The sequence below is a fragment of the Ctenopharyngodon idella genome, chromosome 20 (assembly GCF_019924925.1).
Source record: "Ctenopharyngodon idella isolate HZGC_01 chromosome 20, HZGC01, whole genome shotgun sequence".
NCBI classification, from domain to species: domain Eukaryota; kingdom Metazoa; phylum Chordata; class Actinopteri; order Cypriniformes; family Xenocyprididae; genus Ctenopharyngodon; species Ctenopharyngodon idella.
The window spans coordinates 20,687,080-20,699,795 of record NC_067239.1 but is presented as its reverse complement, the minus strand read 5'-3'; the positions used below and the strand labels follow the sequence as shown (position 1 = coordinate 20,699,795).

The 12,716-nt window shown below is 35.1% G+C and overlaps 1 protein-coding gene across 9 annotated transcripts in view; it reads right to left on the bottom strand.

Moving 5' to 3' along the window:
* Positions 1 to 12,716, bottom strand: part of otofa (otoferlin a) — a 66,074-nt gene that overhangs the window by 29,107 nt on the left and 24,251 nt on the right. For all 9 annotated transcript variants that reach the window (XM_051876275.1, XM_051876276.1, XM_051876279.1 and 6 more), the window contains exons 4-6: positions 10,071 to 10,170; positions 7,595 to 7,791; positions 42 to 115 (exon numbers count right to left, since the gene is read on the bottom strand). In XM_051876275.1, the coding sequence (XP_051732235.1) occupies positions 42 to 115; positions 7,595 to 7,791; positions 10,071 to 10,170 (371 nt within the window). The remainder of the gene's footprint in view (positions 1 to 41; positions 116 to 7,594; positions 7,792 to 10,070; positions 10,171 to 12,716) is intronic.

The window sequence follows — 12,716 nt, the reverse complement described above, 5'->3', positions numbered from 1 at the left end:
CAGCAACATTTCTTGTAAAACCAGCTCTCTAATATATTTACCTCCTTTTTTGTGGTCATCTTTGGAGCTACGTGTCTTGCCCAGTTTCATGGCTGAAAACACTCCTTTTCCTGTCCTACAATACAAAACAAACCTTTAGAAGGGCACAAATAGGAAAAAAGTCACAATATGTACACTGAGATTAGTTTTAAAATCACATCTACCTCTCAAACACTGAATAATTTATACCAGTTTAAACTAAGAAATGTGATTATGCTACATAGATACTGTATAAAAAAGCAGTGACATTCCACAACTCAATAAAATAAATTATTAACACATAAGGCTTACACATAGCTAGCGCAATAGATAAGTAGTTTCCATTTACAAATGTTTGATCTGCAGTCCAAGTTTTATCTTTTATATACACATAAAAAAGCAGTTTATTCTCTTATAGACAGTGCTGGAGTGCAATCAAATCATCACTGCTGGAGCACGATAAGTTTTCCCATGACGGAAAAGTTCTGTGATATTTATCACTTAGACAAGACACTCGTTTCAACAGCGAGACCCCACTCACAATAGTCCCAGTGGTGTCCAATAACTCTGCACTGATATTATGGTGATTAGATATCAGTTCACCTACAAAGGCCTGATGATGTCACAGGCCTGCTGGACAAATAACGGTTCTTAATTATTCAACAAGTTGGGCACAATTCTCCAATTAGCTGTGATCTGTGGATATAGATACTTTCTCAGGACAAGATGAAAGAAATCCAGACCGTTTTGTTCCTTTATTTCCTTTGAACACTTTAAACAGAGTGAAAATGTATCAGGATCACAGTGACTTCTCCATCATTTGGATGAATTACATAAATCACCAAATAATAAGACACAATAAGTCAGGACTGACTTTTTTCAACATTTTCAAACATTAGTCATTACTTGCATCTCAGTCTTGGTGGAAGCATATCTGGAATCTGTTTCGTTGAATCTCAAAGTGACACTGAAAAGAAAGTATTTAGAGCTTGCAAGTTTTTATCCATTAGTAGAAATTAATAAAGATAACATTTTTTTCTCTAGAAGTCCAGCAATTCGCTTTTTAAAGGTGAACTATTCTGTAAGATTCTGTTCTGTAAGTCAAACACCACTCTAAAATACATGCAGAGCCAAACATGAAGTTATATCAAACAAAAGAGTGTCTTAATATGAGATCAAAATATAGAAATTACATGCTTTACATCAGGCAGTATCAGCATTTTCGGGGTGATCCTGGTTACTTTGTGCATGATCAAAGATATATATATAAAAGAAGCAAAATTAAGCTTTGAAAAAAGTTGTTCTTATCAGCTGAACTCATGGATTAAGCAGGTTTAGTTTAGTCTATGAACTGCACAACAGAAAAAAAAACAAGTTTTTTTTCACATTGCTATAAACTCTCCAACAAAAACCACATATACAGGATACTCACCAAACGCTGACAACCACCAAAGACTGACCAATAGAGAAATATGTGTACTGAGCCAACTGGGGTAAAAAAAGAGGTATTCCTGACTAGAATGTGTTCTATATGTCCATTTTCAGTGGCTAGTCCAGATCCAAGCAAAAAAATAAAAATAAACGCACAAGCAAAGAGACACTTCTCAAACTAAATGGGCATCCACAATAAGGGAGAACTTGAGATGTTGACCAGGTATGAGTGAAAAAGTAACAGGAGAGTATGTGACCTCACACACACACACAACACATAGATACACACTCACACGGCAACACTCACTCACTTACTTACTCACTCACTCACTCACTCACTCACTCACTCACTCTCACTCTCTTACAGATGTGTCTTATACAATTACTAAAGTCCGATACAGTAAACTACTGTTATATAAATCTATATACACAACTGGTAAAAAATTTGGGGTCAGTGAGTTTTTTTGTTTTTTCAATTGATCAAGTGACAATAAAGACTTTTACATGAATAAAATAATATATTTTTAAATGCTGTCTCTTATTTAAAGAATATATATATATATAAAATACAAATTATGCATACAAATTTCCATTTTCCACATTCTATAAGTATGATTCCTTTTACCAATTACAAATGTGTACAAATGTGCTTGGCTTATCAGATGTACAATTTAACTGTAACAGGAAATAACAGTTTCTTAACCTAAACAAAGTCATCTTGGGGTCACCACAAAAAAAATGCTATGCTTGGGCTTTCACTTCGACTATGATTAGTTTGGACAAAATCAAGAAGAAAACACTGGATTATATCTAGACATGATAAGGTAACCTAACACTAATTAGATGATTTTTAGAGCGTGATGAGACCAGCTCTGTTTAATCAAAGGCTTCACTTCAGCAGTCAAGGAGAAACAGGCAACCCACAGCACAAACAACAGCAGTTCTCCAGGTCTTTGGGACTTGTTGGAGCTAATTCTGTGTCACATGCAATATCCCTACAGTAGGTCTAGCTGTACATACTTTATGTAGGGCAGACTTTCAGCATTAACTTGTTTAGTCAAGATAGGATGGTCAGGAAACCATCAGTCTGACAGACAGAGAACAAAGCCAGAGTCTCAGATTGCGCTTTGAGCTGCACACAATGGAGCAGACACTATTTTTTAATGCCTATGTGAAGGACATTTGTGGACACTGTCAGTCAGTGAAGCACTTGAGACAAATAAATAACATTTTTTAATTACATCATTAAATGCCAAATGCTGCACTTTCATATAGTTTTCATATGGTCAATCTCAGTCTATCTATATTGACTGTCCCTTAAGAAGTAAAACCTTTGGAAAATGACAAATCCACTTTAATAAAGAGTGTAATCCCCCTTCTCCCTGTTTACTGAAGTGTGACCTTTGCATATTATTTAGTGTGTGGGGGTGAGTTCAGATGACATTTTATATTTCGTGAGTGAAGATGCTAAACTGGGATGCACAAAAAGTCACTGATCACAAACTGTGCTCATGTGTGTGATCATGCAGCTACTGTAATACACAACACATTACAGCTAAACCATCTTAACCAGGCTTGAAGACCAGCTAAACTCACCTTAGGATAAAGGCACAGACAGAAAAATAGAGAAGATCATTCCCGTCAATGAAAAGTCTCTGTGTATATCACTGGCCATTTTTCACCCATGACATGGAATAAATACACAGATAAATGGCATGCATTGAAAAGCATAAAGCATCATAATGAATTATGTATCACTCAAGTGCTTAGGAGATCTTGGTGTCTGAGGTGAGTTTCTCTGGCGACAAAAACTGAGCTAAAATAGTAACTCAAAGCCTGTTCTTTATGTCAAATCACTGATCAGGACAAAGTTGTGGTGTAACATACAGTATTGACACAATTACTTTCCCTGTAAAATTATAAATATAAATCACCTTTTAAACAAGTAGACAGTTTAAACCTTATTCCAGAGAGATTAATACACTAAAGTGCTTGTTTTAATGAGTCTCATTTGTATTTTTTTCCATTTTTTCCTTTTAGAGCAATGTGTAAATGAATAAGAAGCACAATTCTGTTTCATCAATGTGACACTCTATTAAAGTAATGAATTATTGAATAACGAGCGCCTTTGAGCTTTTGTGCCCTAGTTTATAAAGTGTGTGCGGGGGGTTCGAAGTCATAGTTTTATGCAAGGAGAGAAGAACAAAAGAACGAAGCGATGGATGCTGAACATTACTCTGTAACAAAGACAGCAAACTGAACCACTAGAGTAATGCAGCAGTTTAAAGTGATAAACATCCCTGTGAAAATCCCTTTGTTCTGTAAAGTTTCATTTGACTGCAAGCTTTCGCCCATCACTGCGCCAAGCTCAGGAGAGTAATGCTCTCGCTTTCATGATTAAGGTTACCTTACAAACAGCATACTACGACAATGAATCTATGACTCTGATCAGAACTGGCAATTCTGACAGCTTAAACCAGCCTTTGAATAGATGGTTTAAACCTGTTTAGCTGGTCTTTAAGCTGGCATTAGTTTTAGCTATTCGGATGGCTAGTCTCCCAGTCTGTCCAGCTAAAAAAAAATCCCTAAAAATAACTGCGTCAGACTAGGTTCCAGTAAACCACCTTAGGACAGATTAAAATGTTTGTTTTTTTTTGTTTGTTTTTTTCCAAGCTGGGTGGTAATTTCTGCTTTACTCAAACATGAAAGTAATGCTGAGGGTAAACATACAATGTTCTCTATATGATAATGATGTTGTACACAAAAGGCAGATAGAAACTGGATGGTCCAACTGAGGTATCAAAAGCTGTTGGTTCAATGATGCAGGTGTTTTTGTTGAGCTCTTCAAATGGCGTAAAGAAAAGAACAAAACCCTTATAAAATGATGTAAAACAAAGGACTATAGATATATCACACACTTACATGTGCTTACAATGAGATAATAGCAATGTAAATCCATCACAGCCATTTAAATCTAGCCTTGGATATCAGTCATATTCTTAGTCCAATGCTTAAATGGAAAGTTGAGGATTTACCTAGATTTTGGCATACATTTATCATTAATTTGATCTAATCTTCAAATAAGTTATAACAACAGACAAACACAATTGGAGATGGTCAGAGCCATCCTCCAATTCACAAGAGGGCTTTGCCTGATGCAAAATAAAAAATTTCAGTCAGTGTTTCTTGTGAATAATGATTACTTTTCCTGCAACTGTACATGGACATTGGACTGTTACATACAGAATATCTGAGTATGAAAGGCACATTTTCAGTGCTAGTTCAAGTAGCCACAGACTCATGACTCTATAGGGAAAGAAACTGGAATGAATGAGAGAAAAGTTAGAAAGAGATAAATCAGAGATGTGTTGGAAGATAGAGAGAGAGAGGTGGAGATAAGAGAGGGGTCTAGTCATTAGAGAGGACTAGCATTTACTTTAGATCAGAAGTTTCACTACGTCCCACTGGCTTCTGGCAACTTCAGCTGTACAACAAATACACACACACACTTTCTTTATAGAGAAACACCAAAAGAACTCACACACACTTTTAGAAGTAAAACCGTACAACTAAGACTTGTAATCAATAATGAAACAGCACCAGGAATTAAGTTCAAGTGAGGACAGTGGGTTACATTATTAAAAAGGCAAATGTCAGGTAAACTAAAAACTGTGGTTACATCTTTTTTTCCACAAAACATTACTTAACATGACTGAATTAACATGACTGTAATATGTTACGGTAATGTTTAGGTGTCTAAAAGAAATATCTTTTAGAGATATTTTTCAGTGTCCAGATTGTCCACCATTTGTAAAAAGATACACAAATACATACATTTTGTCATTAATATTATTTCCTCAAAGTGTTAAAGATGCTAATTTCTGTGAAATGAAAATAGTACAAAAGCAAAATTCTTTAAAAAAAAAGGTTAAATTATATTCAGTTCATAACTATAGGAAGATGCTTTGAATACACATCATAAGCATGTCTCAAGTCTTTGAAGGTGTTGTAGCAAACTCTTGGTGTGAGCTCAAAAGTCATCTATAAAGCATCAAAGATAGTGGTTTTGTGCTCACTCCTGGTCAGCAACAGGAAATATGTTGTATAAGGACTCCAAATGCATTGTTGGGAGAAAATAAACTGACTTTTCCGGTGTGTATGTGTGTGTTTGTTTGTCTGACTAAGCAACTGTCATCTATGCCAACTACGCAATGCATAATAAACTGTCACATCACATCCTATTTATTCAGACCTGAACGCTTCCTTCTCTTCTCCTTTCGTTGTCTCTTCTCATTTACTGTTACCATCTGCAGTTAATTAATGCTACTGTATATTAAAATATGCTAAAGTTGCTGTATTAATAACTCTTTAACAAGAAATTACCATGCATGAAGATAAGACCCATTTCCAGAGGCAACATGAACAAAATAGCATATAGACATTAAGTGTCTCAAACTAGTTGCATCAATTTATCTCATGACAGTGAATCTTGAGGAAAGACATAAGAAGTTGCAGTTATATAGAAGAATGTGAAGTGTGAAATGAGAAGGCAAGCAAGGTGATACAGATAAAAACATCACCTTTCTTCACATGCTTAAGTGAACATGAATCTGACGCAAAGATTCCAGAATCACTATTTCTTTCAATAATAATGTGATTTGTTGGTTGAACAATTACTAATTAATTGCCATCATCAAATACAATATCTAAATGAAATGGGGCTTTCAAAACAATCCAAACAACAATTAAAAAGCACTGAAAATCTCTATTGTGGCTGCTTTTCCTAAGAGGACCTTTTAACAACTCCCCAATATAGATTTTTCTAGCATTAATCATTCATACACATCCATATGTAAACATATCCACACAAAAACACTAATGGTGCCCACGCACAAACCATGATGGAATAGTGTTGTGTCTGTATATGGTTATAATTTATGGATTAAAGGCCCTGTGGAGACTCGAAGGCTTAGCGGAAATCAATATATCCCACACATTCAAGTCATCCATGTCTTCATTACTCAGCAAAAACGTATGTATTAGTGCTGGACGATATGACCTAAAATCAAAATCTCAATTACTTTAACATTAACATCGATTACGATTAATGAACAATTTTTTTTTTGGATTTGTTTTTTTTTTTTGCCCTCAGAGCTCACTGACAAGGTTTGTACTATGAATATGCTTAACTATTAAAGGTTTTTTCCTAATGAAAGAGTGCTCTGACATAACAGCGCACTTTCAGCAGTTATTTTATCTATGGTTCGTAACATTTCTTACAGATTTCTGCTCGTTGTAAATCAGAAACAGATAAATTAGCACAGTACCAGTACATTTATTTGAATGCATTAATGAGAGCGATTGCGTGTGTGAGTTTGTCATACTGTCTGTCTATTAATTGTGAAGCTGTGGGTTGTAAGTAGTTACTTCAAAAGTAAAAAAATATATGCTATAACTTTTGAGTTTCTAAGCTACTTTAGCAATAAATCACAGGACAGCGCTGAAAACGAGTTTCTGCACTCCTCTCTGTGTGTGCGATCTTCACGTGATGTGCGAGCTGTCTATCTGTATGAGTGTTCGTGTGTCACAATGCATCAGCGCTGTAGCTCAATATAACGAAACACATCCGATGGTCTAAAATCACTTGAATGCTCTAAGTGGCAATCCTTAAAACTCATACAATTGACCTTCGTGAGGATGTAAGTGAAAGTGACCTCACGTCGGGGCTCAGCGGTCAAGTTCTCCTCTGTTGCTTCCATGCCGCTGATTGGACGGGGTGGAGTCACGTGACTACACACGTGGTAGTATGTTTTTATGGGGAAAGTATAAACAGGATTTAAAAAGTCGGTTAGAGGTTCTGAATTTCGGTTTCGATTACTTTTCAATTAATCATCCAGCCCTAGAATGTATATATATATATATATATATATATATATAAAATGTCTACATACAGATGAATGCCAATAAAGCTCTCTTGACTTGACAAATACTGTACGGTAATTCATATGCAAGAATGCTTAATCTAATTTCCTCCTCATTATCTTTTTTATCTGTGCCATATAAGCCACTGCATACCGAATGTGATGATGATGAGGGTGATTGTGTTAACAGTGATAACAGTGACTGGCTACGATGACACACTCACTTGCGGAATGTGGGAATGCCGTGGATAGATCGTCCAGGTGATGTCCCGGAGCTCTGGCTGCGTCCAGAGAGTAGACTGTCTGTCTCAAACTGGAAGGTTCCATCACAGTCATCTGGAATATCAAGGAATTCACCATCGCTCCACACCTTTACACTCCCATCCATGGTCTGATATTTGATCTCTATGGAAATATTTGTCTGAAATACAACAACAAGAAAATGAATTATGAATATACAGTACAATCTTTTTCAAGTGGACTACTGAATAATATAATTATAATATAATATAATATAATATAATATAATATAATATAATATAATATAATATAATATAATATAGCAACTTAAAAGCTACATGAACGAGGTAATAACGGTGCTGTTCTTGAAGCAGATAAACTGGCAGTTTCGGTATTAGTAGAGACACTGCTGCTGAACACTGTTGAGAGACACGCACAGACTCGGGTAATTCACACACGCTTAATCTCTCTCTCTCTCTCTCTCTCTCTCTCTCTAATAACTGCATTAACAACTGCATTAATTAGTCTGCTATCAATGGCTCAAACCTCCCTTACTAGCTCCAAAATGACGTTTTAGAATTAGCAACAGAGGTGTGGGATGAGAAGCGTAATAAATTAGTCCTACACAAGACAGCGTTTTAAGGACAAAAACCTGACAAATGTCTTGAAATACAACATATGAACAATGTCTTGAGGTGTTATAACCATAGTACAAGCGGAATAATTGACTCCGGTCCACTGAATTATTAGAAAACAATGCACACCCGAGGCATTCAATGCCCCGTCATCATCAAGGCATGTCTAAATGTTTTTTCAAGTGGACTACTAAATATAATATAATATAAATATCTATAAGAATATGTTACAACAAACATAAACATTTATCATCTGTTATTGAAAATGAAAATATAATTGTCTTATTGTGCATGTTCTTTCAAGTGGGCTTCTGAACAAAATAGAAATTTACTTTTTAATAAGAATACATATTAAGCACTCACAGGTTTCACTAGCAATAAAGAAACCCTTCTAAACCAGACAAAACCTTTAAGCTGAAGAGAGGTAGAGTGATAAGGTTTAGGTTAGGTGTTAGAGTTAAGTGTTAAGGTTAGGGCCATGCTAGCTAACCCATGTGGCAGTCTGTCAGCATCAGTTACCCTTTCCTTCTCATGTTTACAAACTCATTAAAAGGAACAAGGAACAATTTAGCCTCAGTCCAACTTATCCCTGTCAACTGCCTGATGGTCACTTCTCCCAGGGGTACATGTCGTACAAAATGGAGAACCTGAGCCCTCGTACAGCTTTACTTAGATATGACCCCTGCTTTAATTAACCAAGACAAATTTCCAGCTTTGCTGAGGTCTCATCTCAACAACAATAACAAAAAAGAAACAGTTTTATCATTTTTGCACAGTGTAAGTACAAGTGGACCATCAAAGACTAAGTAGCATGAAAGTAGTATGATTTCACTCTTTAATAATAGGTTTTTTTTTGTTGTTTTTTTTTTTTCTGACATATTGTCACTTGATACTGTATGACAAGTTTAAACTGACTTTTCTTGGTAATATATCCAATAGCTCCATAGCTCACTTTTGGAAAGTTTTTGTTTTTCTAGCAACATTGTTTTAATTCACACTTTGACAAAGTTTCAGGAAGCTTCTATTCAGTGTCCTGGAAAATGAATGAATGACAATGCATAGCCCTAAGCAAGATAAAACATGACCAAGAACCAGCCAGTGATCACTATGCATTGTGTTGCATAACAGCTTTGACATTTTAATAATAACTCCTGTGTTGTTCTATAAAAATGTGGGCAGATAATGAAAGTGTTGAAAGCTTAGAGGAAATGATTTGAGAAAATGTAACACATTTAGGCATGTGAACAGATCGTTTCTCTCAGACTTAACGCTGCTCTGTGCCTGCTCAAAATTCTATGTAAAGACATAATGCTGCATAAAAGCCAGACCAAACTATGCCTGCTCTGACCCACCTCAGTCCCTAGTGTCAAAGTATACAGTTGAAATTGCTGTGTAAAGCATTTATGCCACCTCTGAGCAGCATTAAAAAGTCTGTGTAAAGACACCTAAATGCCACTTCAGAAATGCTTCTGTGCCACATTTGCAGTGTAAATTATAAATGCTACACCGATACATTTCCTTTATTATCGAGCATCTTGACACATAGAGATGAGCAGGACCCCTATAGAAATGGTAGTGGATATTAGAGAGAGAGAGGGAGAGAGAAAATAAAAGAGTTATCTGAGTAGTCCCTTATAGCCTCAGAGTAGACATGTAACCATGACAACGATGGTTTCGTGCAAGTTGTGCAAAGCTAGACCCTGTGGTGAAATATGTGAATGGATGTTTTTGTGAGTGGGTGTGTTATATGAAAAAAGAGCATTTCTGATCTGTCAGACCAGAACAAAAACATGCGCACACACTGTCTGCAAACCTCACGTCTCACCCGTATGGCTGTGTTATTGTCGTCAATAAGAGTGTCAGACACCTCCAAGTGACCTTCCTCCACCACCTTCTGCAGAACCATGCGGAAAGTGCCAATTAACCTGCGAACACAAAAAAAAGTTCAGACAGACAGTTGTGTTAAATAATCTGACACTTTGGTCTGACCCGATGTGCATTGAGCTTGTAAGGGTGGTGAGGTTGCAGTGAGGGAGATACACTGTGACAGCTACAAAGAGCATGTGAAAAATACCAACACTGTTTAACACACATACTGTACACACACACACACAAATACGTGTCTCTGTACATGAAAATATATGGTAACACTTTATTTTACAGTGCCATAGTTGCACGTTACTATATGTACTTACTATAGTAATAACAGTAAATTATGCATAATTACAAGTAACTAACCCTAAACCAAACCCTAACCCTAACTGTAACTCTATAGTAAGTACATGTAGTTAATTAATAGTACTCAGTACTTATTTGAGTAATTACAATGTAACTACGGCACTGTAAAATAAAGTGTAACCAAATGTATTGAATATTTGAAGTATGTACAGCTGAGACGAATATGATAAACTTCAAACATAGAGAAGTCTTTACAACTGTTTTATTATTTTTTTTAATAATTTTTACATTTACTGCTACTGCTATTAGCAGTCAGTCATGATCGGTAAGATTTTTTAATAACACTTTAATAAGGTTCATTAGTTAACATTAGTTAATGTATTAACTAACATGAAATAACCATGAGCAATAATTTTTTTACTGTAACTGTTAATCTTTGTTAATGTTAGTTAATAAAAATACAGCTGTTCATAGTTTGTTCATGTTAGTTGACAGTGCATTAACTAATGTTAACAAATACAACTTTTGATTTTAATAATGTATTAGTAAATGCTGAAATTAACATTAACAAAGATTAATAAATGCTGTGGAAGTATTGTTCATTATTAGTTCATGTTAACTATAATGTAGTTAACTAATGTTAACTAATGAAATGTATTGTAAAGTGTTAGTGATTTTTTAAAATGTTTTTGAAAGAAGTCTCTTATGCTCACTAAGGCTGCATTAACTTGGTCAAAAACACAGAAATATTGTGAAATATTATTCAATTTATTTTTATTTTATTATATTTTAAAATGTTATTTATTCCTGTGATGGCAAATAAAATTTTCAGCCATTACTCCAGTCTATAACATGACATGATCCTTCAGAAAATATTCTAATATGCTGATTTAGTGCTCAAGAAACATTTCTCACTATATTCACAGTTAAAAATGGTTGTGTTGCTTAATATTTTTTTTTTAGAAACCATGATACATTTTATTGAGGATTATTTGATGAACAGAAAGTTTAAAATATTAGCATTTATTTGAAAATCTTTTGTAACAATGTAAAAGTCTTTATAGCCATTATATTTTGTCCTTGCTGAATAATTAATTTCTTTTTAAAAAAATCTGTGAGTGAAAGTATTTGACAATAGTGTTCAGTTGGACATGTGATTACGGCTTTTATTAGGCACCTAAAATACCTGGACTTGGGTTTACATGATTTTTAACATTTTTCAAAAGCATTATTTATTTATTGCCTGTTAGGAAAAACATACTGAGTGCACTTTTAACAGAATTAAAGAAAAAATATCTTGAAAGGACTAGCAAATTGGATGTATTGTTTAAAAAAAAATATACATTATTAAAATATACCTTTTTGTTTAATCACTATTCCACATACAGTATAATATCTGAATACTGTCCCCTCTGTGAATCATTTAAACATTTTCTAACAAAAAGGGCAGTTTAATTTCTTTATTACAAGCTGCAATCACTTTATCCATACAAACACATGCTTTTTATGTAACCACAATGTCTGTTGTGAGTTTAGAGGCATACATACTCACAAATCTAGACACAAGAAGATTAACAAACACATGGGAAATAGGGATGTGTCTTTGTTCTGCTTGTTAACTCAACTCTCTGTATGAAAAGTGACAGGCAGTGAACAAAAGCAATCAGGAACTCTGGACTGACCAATTAAATGCCACATGTAGTTAGCTTACATACACTCTCTTGTCTATTACTGCATCACTGTCTGGAAGAGAAAGACAGGCGGGTCTATCCATGTAGTCAGTGAATTTGATGAGAAAACAAGTCAAACCGCTAACAGTTTTAGCACCTGCCTCTGAACTACAGCTGTATTCAGATGTGAAATGACACACTCAGCACCATTGTTCATCCAGAGGGACTCGATGAAGGAAAAGAGACCATTGTGATTGATATGCGCCCAGTTCAGTGGTGAAATGATGGCTTTGTGACCGTCTATGAACTGCATGCATCCACGGGTGAATAATTCACTGATCCTAGATCAGGTTCTGGCTCCCGATCAACTTTTCTAAAGACCCCACATACATTATTGATCCTCTCAACAAACAACAGACAATTGACTTTCATCTGCTCCATAATTTACTGCGTCCTGCCTTGTCAAGTCCCTTCTCTTTTATCGGAGAGGTCAGAACCAGAGAATTCACAGCAGTTGTTTCCATGTTTCTTTTCCATTTTTCTTATATGATTGTTTTTTTTACAGTATATTGATACCAATTTAGACTTCTTATGATTCATGCAAGTTGATTTCAGATGAGATC